Source organism: Excalfactoria chinensis, chromosome 4 (assembly GCF_039878825.1).
Source record: "Excalfactoria chinensis isolate bCotChi1 chromosome 4, bCotChi1.hap2, whole genome shotgun sequence".
Lineage (NCBI taxonomy): Eukaryota > Metazoa > Chordata > Aves > Galliformes > Phasianidae > Excalfactoria > Excalfactoria chinensis.
The window spans coordinates 78,153,149-78,172,989 of NC_092828.1; the positions used below are offsets into that span (position 1 = coordinate 78,153,149).

Consider the following 19,841-nt stretch of genomic DNA (forward strand, 5'->3'; position numbering starts at 1 on the left):
CAAGTTGCGCCAGGGCAAGTTCAGGTTGGATATTAGGAAGAACTTCTTTACAGAAAGGATGATTAGGTACTGGAATAGGCTCCCCAGGGAGGTGGTTGAATCGCCATCCCTGGATGTGTTTAAGAGCCGTTTGGATGTGGTACTTAGGGATATGATTTAGCAGTTTTTTTTTGTTTTTTTTTAGAGATAGGGTACTGGTTAGGCTGTGGTTGGACTTGATGATCTTCAAGGTCTTTTCCAACCTGGGTAATTCTATGATTCTATGATTTGTACTGCAGTCTGCAGCATCCCTGATTTTATTTCAACATGGAAGCATCAGATTTAGTGATATTTTTCCTGATTTCCTTCTTCAAGATACTTTAACCTCTGTCTTCCTAAAGTTCACTGCATTTTTCCTCCCTAGTATTAAATTTTGAAGCTCTATATTTGAGTTGTCTGCATATCAGTAATAGTAATACACAGAAGGAAATACAGAAATATCTCAGAATTTAATTTCTCTCCTCCATATTATCCTATACTGTCACGGGGTTCTCTCTAGAGCTCCCTCGTGACAAGGGAACAAACCCAGGGGAGCAGGAACAAAAGTACCTCTCTTTCCTAACAGCGCGGTGCGGCGCGGCGCGGCGCGGCCCGGCCACGTGCGCTCCGGGAGAGGGGACGGGAAGGGAGACCGCGAATGGGTCTAGGAGGAAAAAAAATAAATAAATAAAAAATGAAGAAAGGATGATCTGAGAACGAACGGGAGTTTAATAAACCCAGTAACACTAAACAACAACGAGAGAGTTTCAACAATGAGAAAACCAAATCCTAATCTCACCGACGGGCTGCGGGAGGCGGGAAACTCCGACCACGCTGTCTCCTCGCCTGGCGCCGGGGAGAAAAAACCCCGTCCCCTTCCCGACCTCCCCTCCGGTGCCGCTCCCCACATGCCCATTTAAGGCAGCCCGCAGAAAAAAAAACTTGTCCCCTAAACTCCCATTATCCTACATGATGTTTTGATGTGGAATACCAACACCAACCAAATTATAAAACCATAACATATACTTACCATTTTGAATCAGCTGCTGAAAATGAACTAGAAACTGTAGAATTTTATTTACAAAGTTAGCCAAAGTTAGCCAGAGCTTTTCGTTTTTTTTTCCTTCTAGTACTCTTCAATCCCTGAAGACCTTAGTTTTTTAAAACAGTGATATGGTTGGTGTTATTTCTGCTGCAATTAAAGGTCACTCTAGGAGATATAAGGGAAAAAAAGTACCCAGAGCTGAACAAAATGATTGGACTCCAAGTCTCTTTTTAAATCTTTACTGCTTGAAAATGACTGCTCTACCCACAAATGCATGCACTCTATTGGAAATTACTAAGTTCAAGAAACTGGTACCATGCATTTTCAGTAGGGATGAACAAGTATTACTCTGTCTGAATTCTGACGCATTAAGGATAAGGGCAATATAATACACACTAAAATACAGTATTTAAAATGGATATAATGAGTCTGAAACAAAATATGCTTGGGAAAAAAACGTTTGAAGTGTGAAAGAAAGCTTAGGAGACAAATAGCAAAACAAGAATGTTACAGAGTATGAAGTTGGCATCAAGTAGTTAATGAAAACTAATGAGCATAAAATCTAATTTTTCAGCTTTTTCATTTTCAATGAAGCACTGAAGAAAAAGAAACAAAAAGTATAGTCATTAAGCTGAGACAAATTAATTTTGGTAAGCTGTAAACTACAAAGGTTACATGTTATAGGTGAAACTGATTTGCCCCTTTTTCTTAAAAGAAAAAAAAAAAAAAGAAAATGCACTTGACATTGTAGGAAGGAGCTTCAAAAAATGATGAGTTTATTGCATTGATTGGTATGTCTTAATATGTTTGTAAATGGTAATGTAATCTGAGTTCACCCAGACTGAAATATTCATGCATATGTGTATATCTGAGGGTCTGAGTGGTCAGCAAGCTGCATTTATCATGGTGCATTCTGGACACAGAATGGGTAGGAAGCAGAAAACTCAGTAGCGCCACCTCACCACAATAATTTTTCCTTCCTTGACCTTAAAATTTATAGACAGTCTTACAAATAAAAACTTGCAGGTTCCAAACCAAAATAAATGTAAGAAGGCACAGCAAGACCAGAATCGTAAGAGCTTTTATAATTGCAAATGCTTCTGCAATACCTTTTGAACAAAACGTATGTAAAGAGCATAATCAGAGTTTGTAAAAGGTTTCAGTTCCTGAATGAGCTCTTTCACAGCAGGCTGTCCACGACCAGCAGCTCACTGCTTGGCATGAACACCAATGGCTCCGAGGAGTACTTCCACTCTACGAACCACGCAGAGCAAACTTTCCGCAAAATGGAAAATTATCTTCAGCAGAAACAGCTGTGTGATGTTCTTCTCATAGCTGGAGACCAGAAGATTCCAGCTCACAGGTACCTGCCCCACTTGGGTTTACATGGCTTCAAAGCCTGACATTTTAAAATGCTAGGGAAATGTATGCCTACCCTGCCTGGTTATAAATGATCAGTCATTACAGAAGTAGATTACTAATTACCCTTTAACTTTACTACTCACTACTGTACGACTCAAGTCCTATGGTAAAGAGAATGCTTCTAACACACGCACCATTTACTACATGGTATTATTGAATTTCTTGCTTGCCATGAATATTATGAAATAATTTGCAGTCCTCCTAAAATGCTTCTATTTCAAGGTTGGTTCTCAGTGCAGTGTCTGATTATTTCGCTGCAATGTTCACTAATGATGTACGTGAAGCAAAACAAGAGGAGATCAAGATGGAGGGAGTAGACCCGGACGCACTGAAGGCTCTTGTGCATTACGCCTACACAGGTAAGTCCTCCATCACCCACATCTACTATGTAGATATAAATCTCTTGCTTTCTTTCCCTCAGTGTTCAGAATTTAACATTTTCCTGTTGTACCCCAAAGGGCTGAACCAAATAGACAAGAATAACTCAGAGAACTTCAAAATCCCTTTTATGAGCTTTATACCAAGCAAGGTAAAGGGATGCAGAACATAACTGCTGTGTACTATATATATCACAGCAGAAGCATCCAGATCATTCAAACCTGTGCAGATGATTCTTGATGTTTGTATGTTCTGGTATTCAGCAAAATACTCAGGAAGTTGGCAGCCACCCCAGCCAGAAAGTCAAAGCCCCCTCCTCTTCCAAGCTCTCATAATTTAAAAAGGGATTATAATAATAAAAGATTAAATTAAAACAAGGACTCCAATGTAATTAATAGAATCATATTATCATAAATGTCAAAAACAGAAGACTTCTTCGCTTGCTACATCAGTTACTTCATAAATCTTGACTGTTGTGTGAAGAGAAACAGAAAGTTTCTATACACAAAATAGACCCTATATGTGCTTTTGGGTACAAATGAGGATAAATATGGGTAGGAGGGAATCCTGCATAACATGCATAAGGCACTGAATAAACAGAAATTACCCAAGGAAATGGATTAGAATGAATGCAAAGAAGTGAGGGTGTGGGCTGCTTATTATCCGCATGCACCTAAAAGTCATCCCATCTAATTAAATTTCATCTCTTTCAGTTTACCTGACTCAATTCCTTTTTTTCAGAACAGCAGTTTAATGCTGGGTATCAGCTAGGGAATTGAAGTATCTACTGAGCATAAGAATGGAAAATCTAATTAAATAAACACCTTCCAGCCTGTTTATGAACATAAAAAATCTCACATCATACAATCATTTCATAGATAAATGAGGAAATCAGGTTTCCTTCAAGCATTACTGTTAGCATTTCCTAGCTATTGATACTGAAGTTCTCGTGTAATAAAAATTTATGATACATTTTTCAGAAATCCACTTGCGAATTTTGGGAAAGGTTTTTGTCTAATCCCCTCTTTGTCTTTATTTCATTTTCTTTTTTCAAGTAAAATCAGACCTGATGGTGTTAAAGTTCCAGTAAAATTGTTCCAGTAGTTTTATTCAAAATCCACCAAATCCTTTAAATCTCTTAAGATGTGTTTAAAGACTCCTTTAGCATAAAAGGAAAACAAACCTGTGAATTACAGGCCACTTTTCAATATTTTCTTTTGCAGGAACAGAAAAAGTAGGGAGTGGGAAGATTTCAAGTAAATAAAGTTACAAAGAAAATGACTGAAAACTTGTATTTTTTCCCTACCTGCAAACTGCACAGGTATTCTAGAGTTAAAGGAAGACACTATAGAAAGTTTGCTAGCTGCAGCATGTCTTCTCCAACTATCCCAGGTCATTGAGGTATGCTGCAACTTCCTCATGAAGCAGCTCCACCCTTCCAACTGCCTGGGGATCCGCTCCTTTGGAGATGCTCAGGGCTGCACAGAGCTCCTGAAGGTGGCACACACATACACTATGGTAAGTTAAAGAATCTACCTGTTTTACAATTAGAATATTGACATCAAGTGTGAACACTCTCCCAGAAAATATATGGGCTTTGGTGAAGCAGAGCAAGCTTTCTGGGCCTGATACAGTGGCTGTGCTTTTCCTGCATTGGCACGGTCCCTGACCTGGGGACATCTCTGCCCAGCTCGGACTCCAAAGGAAAATTTCAGATCTGTGACTATTACAGAAACATGGGAAGGAGAGAAGAGTGTGCACAGAAAACCAAATATTCAGTTATGTTTCCTATTTCAGAATATTGCCTTGGAGAAGGATATACTTACTGAACTTAAATTTGTATGATAGGCATGCATTTCTTCCAAAAAAAAACCCCAAAAACAAAACAAAACAAAACAAAACCAACCAACCAACCAAACAAACAAACAAAAAAAAAAACAAAACAAGAAAAACACAGGGACTTACAATGGACAGCCTCAAGAGGAAAACAGTAATGGCCCATTCACACGTTCTTGATTCAACACCAAGAAAATTCCAAAGCTGATTTTAAGGTGAGGCACATACACAACAATATCCAGAATAAAGAATGTATGAGAAGGATTTGGAATGCTAAAACGAAGCACATCTTTGACTGAAGCATAATCCTCCTCCGGCTGAAAGTGAGAAATGAATATTCAGCGTGGAAGCAGAGAAGCAAGATAGCTGGCTGTGAAACCAAATCAAGGGATAAATATTCAGGGCATCAAGATGTGCTACAGCATCTTTAAACACAAAAAGAATAGCAACTGCTACAGCTAAATGGATATAAAAAGAACTCCTTGTTAGGAGACACATGGCAGCTTTATGCTTGAAATATTAGCAGAGTATGTCAAAACCAGTTTAGAAGCTTCATAATGCTGAGAGCATTCCAGGAAGAGACCGCATACGTCCACATGATGAAGTAAATGAGAGTGGCATGTGCAGATTGAGGGCACTGGTTGTGCTCCCTCCTGTCATACTAATGAATGGTTCCTTCAGCAGCAATCTAGACTTTTTTTATATTTTAAGGTTTGAAAAAGGGCACTGAAGCTAGAAGGATCACTCAAGCCCTACATAACAGCATTGTCCTTGCTGTTCCATACTATTATATCCTCAGATAAAAACAGGAAATTCCCCCCTCTGCTACTTCTTATGTCCCACGAGTCCCAGCCACATGGGCCTCAACTTTAACCGCTTTAAATTCACAGGCCAGATTTCTGAGCTGATTTTCAAAAGACGTTGGAGAACAGAGATTGTAACAACGCATGCACACAAACTGTTGTGGAAGAGGATAAATAAAACATTCTGTTTTGTGTCAGGCCAGCCTCAACCACTTGAAAATGTGTACCTTAGGGAAAAGACTATAAAGATATACTGTAAATACAGAGATCATCCTAATGAACCAGAAACATTTAAACACTTACAGAAGATAAGCTATAAACACCACATCCATTCAACAAAAACAGACACAAAGGAAGCTTTTTTCTTCATCTGTTTCAGCCATTGATGCAAAGTATTAACAGTTTCCTGTCTAGTATCTTTACATGCAGATAGACCTTGTTCTGATAAACATCTTGTACTGTATTTGTAACTAAATGTGGACTAGCCTTCCTGTTCCTATTCTCTGAATGTCACAAAATATTAAAGCAGGATATGCAGAGCACATAAAAGTTAACATATCCTTTAATCACTAAATGCTTCCATATTTACATACTCTTGTAAAGAGTTGCAGAAAGCTAAGAGACTACTGAAAATAAATAATAAGGACATCACTTACTAAAATTTCTTCATTTGTCCCATTTCTGGATTCTACATAAGACACATTTCTTCCAGGTACATAAATGGAAGCTAGTATTTCAAATACAGAAAAAATCCAATATGCATTTCTCTGCATGTAACTCCAAAGAACAGCTAACAAAACATTTATCTGGAATTAGCACAAGGAAACATAAAATATTTCAGTATCAATTCTAGCATTGTTTTACTGGCCTATACAATGTAATACTTTTATGGAAAATAATTCTTTGAAAGGTTCAAACGATTTCATATTTGAGGTCATGTCTGGAGTTGGTTGTTTTATTATAGCAGTATATTATGGTCTTAGACCATTTTCCTAAGATTTGCCCAGTTTTCAATTGCCCCAAAAGTACTATCAGGAAAGTAAGTATAATTTCCCTCCATTTTCTACTGCAGAGTAGAGACAGTCAGCACCAGATACAGTAAAGAACTGCAAATTTGAATAGAGTTTAAAGCTTGGAAATCCATTCGTAACGCAAGCTATACAGTTAATTAATCTGAATACCCACTAGTCATTAATAAGATACATCACGTATCTTCACATTGCATTTCTATTAAGCTGCAGCGTCAAGATCACACTGATGGTGAAAACTGCCAGTAGCAAATCCTGCCAGGACATACCAACAGGAAGCCTGCCAACTGCAGCTGTAAGCATGGTAGCGGTGAAGTTGATTACTGTTCCTCAGCCCTACAAGAGCAAGGCTTCAAAGAGAAACCAGTCTCCTGGAAACAGTAGAAGGGGGCTCTGTGACTTATAGAATACATATTATATTTCCCTACACTGTAGAACAAAACAGAACTACAGTATATGCAAAGAATTATATTACCTAAGAAATGGTTAATTCAAGGTGTGAAAACCATGAGTGCATTGAAATCTATTTTTTCTTTTAGGAACATTTCACAGAAGTTATTAAAAACCAGGAATTTCTTTTACTCCCTGCTAATGAGATTGCAAAACTCCTGTCTAGCGATGACATCAATGTTCCAGATGAGGAAGTTATATTCCAGGCACTAATGATGTGGGTGAGACATGATTTGCAAAACCGGCAACAAGACCTGGGGATGCTTCTGTCTTATATCAGGCTGCCTCTACTTCCCCCTCAGGTATGGAAGTGAAGGGCTAACAGGGCCTTAACCATAAACTGAAATATTTGCCTCAAGCAACATTTAGACAGAAAGAAAACAAAACAACACCTGTAGAGAAGTGCTGTTTTTTGCTTCTGATTTGTTGTTTCCTGATATGGAAGTTTTTTTTTTTTTCCTTTTTTTTTGTTTTGTTTTGTTTGTTTGTTTGTTTGTTTTTGTTAACTCCATAATAAATATGATTATTTGTAAAGACAGAAGAGAAAAGTAAACGTAATTACTGTGCTCACAATTATCTTTATAAACATATCAGTCTCACGGTATCTCAAAAGTACATTTCTTTCCCGGATAGCACTTTCTCCTATCTTTGTATATTCATAGACTTTACGTACTGAAGTACATCCAATTTCTAATGATTTAGATACACATATGATCATCACTTTTCATTTCTTAGTTACTAGCCGATCTAGAAAATAGTCCAATGTTTGCAGACGACCTAGAATGCCAGAAACTTCTCATGGAGGCTATGAAGTATCATCTCCTACCAGAAAGACGGTCCATGATGCAGAGCCCAAGAACAAAGCCTAGGAAGTCTACAGTGGGCGCTCTTTATGCTGTAGGAGGTATGGATGCCACAAAAGGTAAGCTGAATTTTTTTAATTGTACTGATTAATTGTATTACAGACACCAGAAAATATATGACAGTTATTGAAAAGTTTCGGTTAGAAAAACAGCAATTTAAGGATGGAAAAGGAGGGAAAATATGTAGAAATCAATCCCGTATGTCAAATACTCTTCCTTCTTGCAAGAATCCTGTTTCTAAATAACATACATACAGCTGTAAGTTCAGACAAGATTCAAATAGTGATCTTAACATCCAAAATTTTATAAGAATTTTGTAAAGTTTGACTTTGAAAACCAGAAAAAAACTAACATTCAAAATATTTCAAGAAATATTTAATGATATTTTAGAATCCTGCTGTTTTTTTTCAGGATCACATACAGAATTTTCTTCAGGTTTGTAGGTGAAAGCTAAATGTTACAGATATATTCCAGTTTTTATGGTTTGATTTTCACAACAGCAACCCTTTTACAGCTTTACAAATTACACTATTCCATTTAGTAGGAAGTATATTAAATTACTTTCTACAGGACTCCACTGCTCGGTGCGAAAGAACTGTAATTAGTTTAAAGTCTAGCGACTTGCTGAACAGCACTACTTTTAGCTGTGCGGATTCACTATTAATAGAATCACAGAGAAGTTAATCCATTTCATGGTTTGAAAAAAGTTGCTGATGACTAAAGTTTCCCATGCAGTGCTACCTTACTACCCTCTGCAATCAATTTAAATGCAAACTGTGCATTCACGGTGATCATAACATGAAAAGAAAGCATTCATTCTCGGGACAATTTAGAAAAATGAAGTTAAGCCATAGAAACTAGTGAAGTTTAATTAGCAATACTTGTTATTTATGAATGACATAAAATAAGCAAGAACTCAAAATTACCTTTAAACTATTAAAAATGGGAACAAAATATTATCATAGGGTTTTTTTTTTCAGTAAAGGTTATACAGAGAATAGGCTATTTCAGTCAACATCTTCATTTCCTGTTGGTGCCTCTTCTACTTACTACCTTGGAGTAGAGCCAGCTGTTTGAACTCTTGCCTTTTGATGGTTGGAATAACAGCACTTCCTCTCCTCCCTGCTATCCTCTATAACTCTGACTCATACCTTCAGCCTGAGCTGGACTCTAAGATAAAGGAAACAGAACCTAAGAGAATAAGAGGCACTGGAAGAACATCTCTGAGAAGGGAAGAACTGAACCTCTGGCTAAAATGTGCTTTCTGTGATAAAGAAAACAAGAACTCTCAGGGAGTGCCAGGTTTGGCTTTGTGCTTATCTCAGGTGGTATATGAAGACAAATCTCAACTTCAAATGATCAAGAGAAGATCAAAGAGCCACTTTTGGATGGGTATTTAAAAAAATGCGAATGTGCCTAAACTACATTAACTTTTGAAACCTACTTTCAGGCCTCTGTAAAAATTACAGCCTACAGGGTACGAACACACTGTACACCTTAATATATTTCCCCCCCCTTTTTTTTCTTTTTTTTTCTCAGTATGCGAGATACTTCTTTTGAAGCTAAGAACTTTGGGGCACTCACATATTAGCATAAAATAAATGAGACAGAATCAAAGCAAAGAAGAGCAAACAGAGAGTTTGCTCTGTGAGTTGCTCAGAATTACATTTCTTTTACAGCAGATGGATCAGGCAGCTTCTTCCCCGGTCTATGTATCTGGAAAGGCACGTAGAGGGAAACAAGCAAAAATATCACATACATAAACACTTTTTTCACTATATTTGTTGAATATATCTGCTGAATTACAGCAGATTTTACTAAGGAAAACATCTCTAGAGGAAACTTCCTTTTCTGCATTATTGCATGCTTGTTTTTCAGTCACAAACCATTCCTCCACAAATTGCCTATTGTAATCCTCAAAATATGAGTTCTCTTGTTACAAATCTCAGTCAAGGAGCAGACAGGAAATCAACTCTGTTTTTCTCATCTGGTTGCTTTCAGTTGAGCTGAAGTTGAGTTCCACAGCGTGCTGCATGTGCAACTGGCAATTGCCTCTTCCTGCCTCAGCAACAGCTCAGCCGTTTCCCCCAGTGCTAAATCAGCTCTCATGGGGGCAATTACAGCAGCTGAGTGTGACTGACAGAGCCAGCAGACGGAAAAGTGTCAGTTTTGAATGGTGGGGAGTTGGGGCCTTATGAATAGTTTCAGCAAAACCATGACCAGAAGTTCAGTGACCTGAAAAAACTGAAAATGCAGCTTACATGTTATGGCAGATGAGTAGTTATTGCAAGGCTGCTTAGGTGAACCTCAGAGAAGCTGCCTGTGGAAGGCAAACAGGCACTCACACTTCAGCCTTCTGCCTGCACAAAGGAAACTGAGGCAGGCAGATTCATGGATATACTTTCAGTTTTAGGAAGCACTACTAAGTTAGGCAAAAAAAGTGGTTAACAAGTATATAGCTGTGAGATACCATCCTCAGAAAGAACTAAGAACAAATAAACCAGCTACCCTCATACTACTTAACTGGGTGAAAGGTCTAACTTATCTACAAGTGCTCTATGCTAAAAAATCAGCTGTAATTCCACACCTTCCTATCAGTAGCTTATTCCCATCTGTTTGATAATCAATTAATACAGCGGTTGCACTGCGTTCACTCTTGCAACTGAAGCTCTCAGGAAGATGTAGGAAAGGCCAAAATACAGAATTTCAGTCTTTAACAATTTAATAATGGATCAAAATGGATCAACTACTGACTGCTGGATAGCGATCAGACCAAGGCTCTCTCACATTTTATCATACTACTATCTTTTATAGGCACCACTACAATTGAAAAGTATGACCTTAGGACTAATAGCTGGATACAAATTGGTACCATGAATGGCAGACGATTACAGTTTGGAGTTGCAGTAATTGACAACAAGCTCTACATTGTGGGAGGAAGAGATGGTCTGAAAACCTCCAATATTGTTGAATGTTTCAACCCTATCACCAAAGTCTGGACTATAATGCCTCCTATGTCAACACACAGACATGGCCTAGGTAAGAGGTGCTGCTTCTTTACAAATAATTGGAATCACAAACATTCATTCTGACTGACAGCTTTTTTAAGCTTTTATTAAAATGCAGCAATATTTGCAGAAGATATTTTTCAAAGACAAATTTTCCTGTCGACATAATTTTATGAAAGTGATATCTATTAGTATTCGCCTAAATCATAGTGGCCTTCCAAGGTTAATTTTGCATTTATAAAATTCCAGAATATAAGCAATAGGGAGAATTATCAACTCTTCATCCAATTTAGCCATCAAGGTGTACTTTTCCAATATAGAAACAACCCGAGTTTCAGATTCTGAAAATAATGACTTAAGCTCATGGGTACAGCTCTAAAATTCAGATCAGAGAGTTATTCATGTTGAAGAAAACACTGCTGTTACAAAATTAGTACAACTTCACTGCTATTAATGTTGAACTTACAAGTTTTAGAGTGCACAACCATAGTCTGACATCTATGGCCTTTAATGCCCAGTAATCCTAATATTCACGGTGAATTAACAAAACAAATGTGAAATCCGGAGTATACTTCTGGAACAATAACAGATAAGTTCAGTGTTGAGGAGACTATGGGAGGGAATATGGCTCCTGAAAAACAAGTAATAGTAAGAAGGACAAGAAGGCAAAACAGAATGGAGTCTCTATGTAGGGGTGTGATCCTAGCCAACAAATAGGTTGCAGTAGTTAAGTCTTGAATGCCCAGTTTGGCTTCTGACTGTGTACCAGCCCAGTTTGCAAAGCTGGTCCCATTAGTTTTAGTTTGATTTTGTGGAGAGTTAACCACATTTGAAAAAATAAAAATAAAAATTAGGCCATAAATATTTAGACCTGAAAAGATGGATTTAGAAAACTTTTAAGCAGCCAAATTCCAACATGTTGCCTTACCTAACAGGGAGCAAAGATCAGTGACATGAGCAGCTCCACAAAGGGAGGGACATCTCTTGCTGAGGATGGTAAATAACACAGGATGTGTGCACAGAGAGCTTTGCATAGACAGCCAAGTTCACTCTCCTGTGCCTCAAGGGCACCACAGACAAGCCAGCCTTATTTCCATTCACCAGGCACCAGAACATTACAGTACAGTAATGGCAATGAAGCCAGCCAGCTGCCATCCACTTTGGCTTTGTGCTGGTGGGACTACAGAGCTTCAGCTGGCTCAGAAGAAGGGACAGGTAGTTGGCTGCTCTGGACATTTTTTTCATTATCTGGCCCAATCTTTATTTTTTACTTTATTTTATTTTATTTTATTTTTTAAGAATAGCATTGTTTCTTAGGTAGGGGTGCAGATTTGATTTAGAACAAGGTCAGCAGAACTGGGAGAAAAATTCCAAGAAAACATCAAAACTTTCTTCTGATCTTTAGGCCAAAGATAATGCTTATTCTGAAAGACACTGTGTACAATATATTTTGTTTATCTTTGTTTATTCTTCTTAATGGCAAGTAAGCTTTTAGATAGCTTAATACCAGCTGAAATTGCTTATCTGTATACAGGCAATTAAAGTGAGAAGTTAATACTTTATTACTCACTGAAATTATTAGATACAGTAATCTGTCCCTAATTCTATTCTTTAAGGAGTAGCAATGCTGGAAGGACCAATGTATGCTGTTGGTGGCCATGATGGGTGGAGTTACCTGAACACCGTAGAAAGATGGGACCCTCAAGCCCGGCAATGGAATTACATTGCTAGCATGTCTACCCCCCGAAGCACTGTAGGCGTTGCAGCATTAAATAGCAAGTATGTCAACAGGAAAAACTCTCTTTGCTTTTTCATTTACTTCCTTCTTTGGAAATGCAGTTTCTTATATTTTCTTTTCAATCTTATAGTAATTAATCACCACAAGAAAACAAAGAGAGAATATAATGCACAAAAATAAGAAAGAAAAGCTTTTCCTCTAATATGTATGAAATTGTTTTTTAACTTGCAGACATGTTTTAAACTTTTTTTAAACTTAAGGCAATTTGAAAATCAGAATTTTACCTGATCTATAATTTATGGAAGGTATTGATCAAATACCTTAAAAAACATCCAAATATATGTTTGCTTTTTGATATCAGTATATCTAAGGAAGCACCATTTGAAATAATTTTCCCCTCTTCAGCAAAGTCATCTGGTGCTAGATAAAGGAAAGCCTGGTAGAAAACCTCAGGTTACACTGGAAAGCGTAGCTTGAGCTGATACTCCCTCTTACTGCAATCTGAGATAGAAAGCCTCTTAGCACACAGTTTGGAGGGGCTCAGAATAGTTGTATGCAGAAATCTGTGTTTATCCTGAAACCTTATCATTGGCTTTCCTGTTCACTTCTGAAATTTCAGTGATTTATGAAAGAGAAGGATATAGAGTAAAAATAAAGATGTCAGATATTTGCATACATAAATCTTCATATACAAAAACTAAGGTTTTGCAGTAGAACATGACATGATTTAAAGCATTTGCACAAAAATCTGAGAGGAGTAGAACAGTCTGACCAAGTGCCTGCTGAATCCCAGAGGAAATACTCTAAACATAAGTTTCACTAGAAATTCCTGTGGGTGCCTTTCACAGGGATGTGCAGGAAACTACTTTGTCAGAGAGGAAATCCAGCCCGATCTGACTGTTCTCAATTACTCCCAATGCAGCCTGTCTCCTGCTTGGCTTAAATCATGTCTTTTAGCTCAGTGATGTAATCACTGGCATACCAGAGGAAGCCAAACTCAAAGGTCCTTCATTCAGTGCTACTGCTGCAGTCTAGCTGAGCAAAATGCTTCTCCTCTTTCTGTTTCCCTAAGACATGCTGTTTTTTTGTTTTTTCTAATTGATCCCACCAGAAAACACATAGTTTCAGTGGGACAACATTTCCAACCAATAAATGTCTACTGAAAACATCAGTCAATAAATATATGTGATTTCTCCTCAGGGAACAAGACAAGATTTTTTAAAGATCTTTAGATGATCCCTGGTACTCTAGGGAAAAAGAAAATCTGTTTGCAAAGTCAGTGATTTCCTCTCTCTGTGAAAGCTGTGTAAACAAGTAGACTGTATCTAAGGGTAAAGTAGGAAAAGATAATGAATCCCATTCTCAGGCTTTTTATGGGCCAAGCAACAAACTGCACAACAGGATTCAAGCCTGTGGTTCATCTCACAAACATCAGAAGATAGAGCTACAATTATTGTATTGCTCTAGATGTCAAGATTGTTCATTTTGGAATCATACACCAGAGCAGTCTAAAACTTATCCCAGTCTCTGGAGAAAGACAAGTACATCTTAAGCAAAAATCAACTAACTAGATTTGGGTGACTCATTCTGGACAAGCTGAGGTGCTCCCTAGGTCTCTAAGTAGTTGCACTAAAATACCCTCTATTCCATAGCAGTAAGCAATGGCCAGAGTGGGAAAAGGACCTGAACAGCTGGTACAGTCGGTATCCAGACACACCTATTACACCTACTGTGTAAACTATCACAGTCTAGCAGCACCAAAGCTAGTTTGAAATACAAAAGAAATTCAGACTTTGTAAAATTGATTGACAAAGAGACGCAAAGTTCTTCTTAATGAGGATTTCCACTATTCCCCTCTATATGTTGTGATATATTGTTTCAACATCATCTGGTTTGAATGACCAGTAGCTCGCTAAGTGCCTTTAATGCAGAAGAGACAAGGAGACATATCTGTAAGGTAAATTCTGTCCTAAACATTTTCTTAAATGCAAACACTTAGGAAAATATACTTAATATACTTTTGTCATAAGTTTTTGAAACATAATGATAGCATTTAATTTTTCATTACATACTAATGGGATAGAAAATTACTTAAATATCTCCTAAGACTGACACAGAAAATACTCCAACTGTGTTACAAACATATGTAGTGCTTCTCATAAATTTTAACTATGGCTTAACATTTAGAGAAACTGTTGTTGACTTTAAATCTTATTTTTCTTATGTGACTGCTTGGAGCTACATTATAAAGTGTAGAAAATACAGCATGAAAAACTGTTGTGCAGAGAAAGTTCCAGAGCAAAGTGGTCAGAGAGTAACTATTAGGTATACTGGGAATTTTAAAGTGGTCTAAATAAAGTTAATAAAAAATTCATATTAGAAGGACTGAAACTGTTTGTCTTCCTGTGGGTAATTATCCCAGACTATATGCAGTTGGTGGACGAGATGGGAGCTCCTGCTTAAAATCAATGGAATGTTTTGATCCACATACGAACAAGTGGAGCCTGTGTGCTTCAATGTCAAAAAGAAGAGGTGGTGTTGGTGTTGCAACATACAATGGATTTTTATATGCTGTGGGAGGTCACGATGCACCTGCTTCCAACCACTGTTCTCGACTTTCCGACTGTGTGGAAAGGTAAGGACATTTTTCTTTTTTAAAAATTTCAGGTAATACATAAACTCAGCAAGGGAAATCTCTTCAGAATTGGAACGTTACCTTTGTATAGCATGTTATGCTTTTCAGAATGATATTTTTGAACATAAGAACCGATTTGCAATGATTTTGTGCTAACGAAACAACTGCCACATGAAAATTTCTCCCTGTTCTCACATCTGTTGGAACTGACTGAGGGTGAGTTAAGACAACTCAAACAGTAAGATGAGTTCAACATGGGAATTTGTATTTCTCAGGTGCCAAAATCCAGCTTCGGACTGCATCTCTCATATGCCATAGGAACAAAATATTTAGGGTCTCTTCCTCCACGTTTCGCTGGTGTTGACCAACATGATAAAAACTATATGAGGCACAAACTTTGCTTAAGATTATGAGTTATAAGATTAATTTAGTTTGTGCGGTTAATCTATTTTGTGGTGAGGTCTTCTGGAAACATCAATTATGATAAGAAACAGGAAAACTAAAATCATTACTGGGAAAGAAAAAAAAATGCACTGAAATTAACTTTTCTGATTCAATTGCTGCCTTGGAATCATTCCCTCAGGTTTCATCTATGTTCAAAACACAGTGATTGTTAATTGGATAGAAATGTATACTTTACATTTAAGTGAAAATAAGGGTTTGAAGATCCCTCTAGTGGCTAAATAAAGAATTTAATCCTATTCCTTGTGATTCCCTATCCTAGTTCATAACGTAAGCTAATCTCCAATACAGGGGGAAAGAAGTAAGTGCCAGCTTTTAAAATCTGAACTATCAATGTATTTCTGCAATGTATTTTTCTAATTTTGATCATAAAACATTTCAGGTATGACCCTAAAACAGATACTTGGACAACAGTGGCTCCGTTGAGTGTACCTCGGGATGCAGTTGGAATTTGTCCTCTGGGGGACAGACTATACGCTGTTGGTGGCTATGATGGCCACACATATCTGGATACTGTGGAGTCCTATGATGCTCAAAATAACGAGTGGACAGAGGTAACTAAAAATAGCAAGACCTACCTGAACAGGAAAAGTGAAAATGACTACACTGCAAAATGGTTTTGTGAAAAATGATCTGTGTTAAGGTGAAATAATGCTAATTAAGAAGCATTTATTTAACTAAGATGTTTCTTTAACAAGCATTATTAGAGCTGCAATGCCTTCTTCAGTATTGCCCTCCAGTAGAGGCACTTTCAACTTTTCACATTTAACATCATCAACACTGAGACCATAAGAAAGCACTAAAATTGTCAAGATTATTTTGTAGCTACACAGTCCATGGTTTTGGATAAAAGGATATGCAAGTTTTTTACAATAACTAAAAAGCAACACCGTTAACCTACACCCCAACAATCCTCAGCAGCTGCAAAACACTTGTATTCAAAAACCTCAGACTGTTTTCACAGTTCTCGTTAAATCCGTTTTTTGAGTGGTACATTAGTGTGAATAAACAAACTGCTTTCCTTTATACTAACAAATAACTTATCTAGTCCTGCCCATAAAAGTCTACTAAAAGTGTTCTGTCCTTTTTCACTCTTCTTTTGTTTTTAAGGAAGTTCCTGTCAATATTGGAAGGGCTGGAGCATGCGTTGTTGTTGTGAAGTTGCCATGATGTCTATACCTACTGCAAGACCAATCTGTGAGCGGGGTTTCCTGAAAACTGAGTCAGGAAGAGAAAAAAAAAAAAAATGTTTCTAGAAGGCAGTACAGCCTATAAACATCACAACAGCCGTTCATCATAGAGAATAATTATCTTGGGGCCATTATGATATAAGAGCACAAGACCAGAATCTTCCTGCAGTGCAAAAACCAGATGATTTTGAAAAAGTGAATTATTTTTAAATGCCTAATTTGTAAAAATTAGATGATACGTTTAAATGGTTCAGGTTTGTTACAGAAATTTATCTCTTATTTATAAACTGCAGTAGTAAGGTGATAAAAGGATGTATAAGATTTCATAAACCTTTTCATTTTTAATGTTAGCAGTAATGCTCATGTTTATAAAAAGAGATTTTGTATTTTAAGTAAATGAAAATGAATAAAAGAGAAATACCTCCAAAGGAAAACTGTACAGAAGGAAATAGTGGACCTCAAATGTGTTTGGCAACAGAATATTCTCTGTGGAAAAAAACTTCATTTCTTGATTCAGAAGTTAGATTACTAAATTAATTTTAAAATAAAGATGTACTAAATCAAAGAGAATCACAGAATGTCTTTGCTATTCAATAGTAAAGAGAAAAAATACCCATTTTTAGCAGTATATTCAACTGAATTGTACAAGAACTAGCAGGACTAAAATATCTTTGTTTTCTTAAGTACGTGCCAAAAGAAAAATCTCATTTGCCAAAACAACACTAATATAATTTCCAATAATTTTCACAGTGCATCTGTATGTGGTATTTTAATTCTTATCAGTGTGTTGGGTTATCAGCGGATTTGTCCTTGCCCACCAACTTTATTTATTATGTTAAACTTACTTGGCTATTCTTGGTATAAACACCATGCACTAAACTAAATATATATATATATATATATATATCACATAATTGCATTAATTGAATATAAGTTACACAATGAAATTTTTATATCATATTGATATGATGATCTTTGATCTCAGCTGAAGACTACCAGCTTTGCCATGTACAGTAGAAAACCACATGCACTCACATGCACTGTGTAACAGTCTACACCTCTAATATAAGCATGTTCATGTTTTGAGATGATAAATGAATATTCTACATGCATGAGGTTTTCTTTTTGTGTGCCAATTTTAAATGTTTTGATTTTTTTCCTGTAATTTCATTTTTGATCAGTTCAAATGCTGTATTTTAGAAGAAGAATGTATGTAAAATATTCTCTGTTGTAAAGCACACTATTTGGGCAGTATCTGTTTTAGTGTTTGCTATATTGTTTTGTCAGTATTAGAAAATTCAGAACAGAGATGAAATCTCCCTGAAGACATAACTACGTGACCAACTTTCCTGATGGAATGTTTTTTCAGAATTCAGCAATATGGTATTTTAACAAATATATGGTATTTATCATATCAAACCCTTCTAAAAAGGAAATATCATAAGCATATTTATAGAAAGACAAAAACATTTTTAACTTTAAATATTAATTAAAATTATGTTTATATGAAGCATGCTACATCTAAATAAACTTATCTTTCTCTGCTAAGAAAATTTAATGATGTTTTGACAACTTTGCCTTTTTATCTTATGTCTCAAGAATAGAAAACGGAAGTATCATTTCTTATGGTCTAAAAGAACATGATTCTGCTTAATTCTCGTCACTGCATCTGCTCCACAGAAATTACAGTTTACCTTCAGTTTCACAAGATTTAATTGCTATAAGTCTGGGGGCTTTTGTTGTTTGTTGCTGTTGTTTTGGTTATTTTTCTCCTTTCTTTTTCCAAGTCAAAACCAGTCACCTCTACCACAGGCAGCTTGTGAAGTTGTTTGACTGCTTGGATTTCATAACTATTGATTCCACACAGACTTGTGCACAACAGTTGCATGTGTCATTAGTCTTTCTCTCTTCCCACACAGGGAACCTGGCTAACCAGTTACCTGGAGTATCTTTTCATTGAAGATATTAACTTCAAAAAATTAACAAGTAATAAATTCATCTGTGCCCTAGCCACTGTCATCCCTGCTCTAGTCATGCCACAGCCATTTATACTCCTACATGAAGAAATACTTGGGCACCAGAGGGAGAGGCGCCCTGCTGCTTACCATTCAGGCTCCAAGTTGTGCTTTCCTCATGTTCTCCTAGAACGCATCACTGCTTCAAGTAACCACTACAACATCATTTATTTTTCCTTGTTTGGAAAGCACTGACACTCTCTGCTCATTCTTAAAATTCTACAATATAAATTCCATAGAATCACAGAGTTGTTTGAGCTGGATGAGACTTTCAAAGGCCATCTAGTCCAACTGCCGTGCTATAAACAGGGACACTCACAGCTCAGTCATGTTGCTCTGAGCCTAGTCCAGCCAGGATTTTTATTAAAATAATGTACTTCTATGTGCACTTGGGCAACTGTTCATCATGTTGTACACAGGCTTGAGTCAATGCTTGGAGCTGCTGATGTGAAAATTCAGTTAAACTTTCTAAGAAAATATAAAAACACAACACACTTGAATCTTGAATTATTTGTAGAATAGCCAATTTTATGAGAAATGATGATGAGGATTATCATGAACTTAAAATTGCAAGTGGTAGAAAACAAAAATAAACTTTGAAGACATATTTGAATTAAGGCAATAAAATGGGAACACTGAATTTTCCAGAGAAAACAGTTCACCAGCACTTTTGATACTAAAGTTTGTTTTGTTCCACTGTTATTTGTACAGCAGTGGAAAGTCATGAGAAAGGAAGCTAGCAGCTAGCAAAAGGAAATTGGAAACCTAACAGGAAGACAAAGAAAAACAAATGAATTTGGAGACATCTAGACATTATTAGATGAGAAAGAACATAAGAAATGAGGTGTCATCCCTGCATGTTTCCTCTGCTTCTCCAAACATGAGGATCTCTGACAGTTTTGTTAGCATCTTTGCATAGAGTTACCCTGACAGCTACAGGCACAGCTTCC

The 19,841-nt window shown here is 36.8% G+C and overlaps 1 protein-coding gene across 3 annotated transcripts in view; it reads left to right on the top strand.

Moving 5' to 3' along the window:
* Positions 1-18,432, top strand: part of KLHL4 (kelch like family member 4) — a 35,528-nt gene extending 17,096 nt beyond the window's left edge. For 2 of the 3 annotated variants that reach the window (XM_072335745.1, XM_072335744.1), the window contains 10 exons: positions 2,253-2,426; positions 2,708-2,844; positions 4,185-4,381; positions 7,070-7,282; positions 7,716-7,902; positions 10,658-10,882; positions 12,468-12,630; positions 15,012-15,224; positions 16,069-16,240; positions 16,797-18,432. In XM_072335745.1, coding sequence (XP_072191846.1) covers positions 2,253-2,426; positions 2,708-2,844; positions 4,185-4,381; positions 7,070-7,282; positions 7,716-7,902; positions 10,658-10,882; positions 12,468-12,630; positions 15,012-15,224; positions 16,069-16,240; positions 16,797-16,856 — 1,741 coding nt within the window. In that variant the 3' untranslated portion in view covers positions 16,857-18,432. Of the gene's footprint in view, positions 1-2,249; positions 2,427-2,707; positions 2,845-4,184; positions 4,382-7,069; positions 7,283-7,715; positions 7,903-10,657; positions 10,883-12,467; positions 12,631-15,011; positions 15,225-16,068; positions 16,241-16,796 lie in introns of all 3 variants that reach the window. The other variant, XM_072335743.1, reaches the window with a different exon arrangement.
* Positions 18,433-19,841: the final 1,409 nt, after the last annotated feature.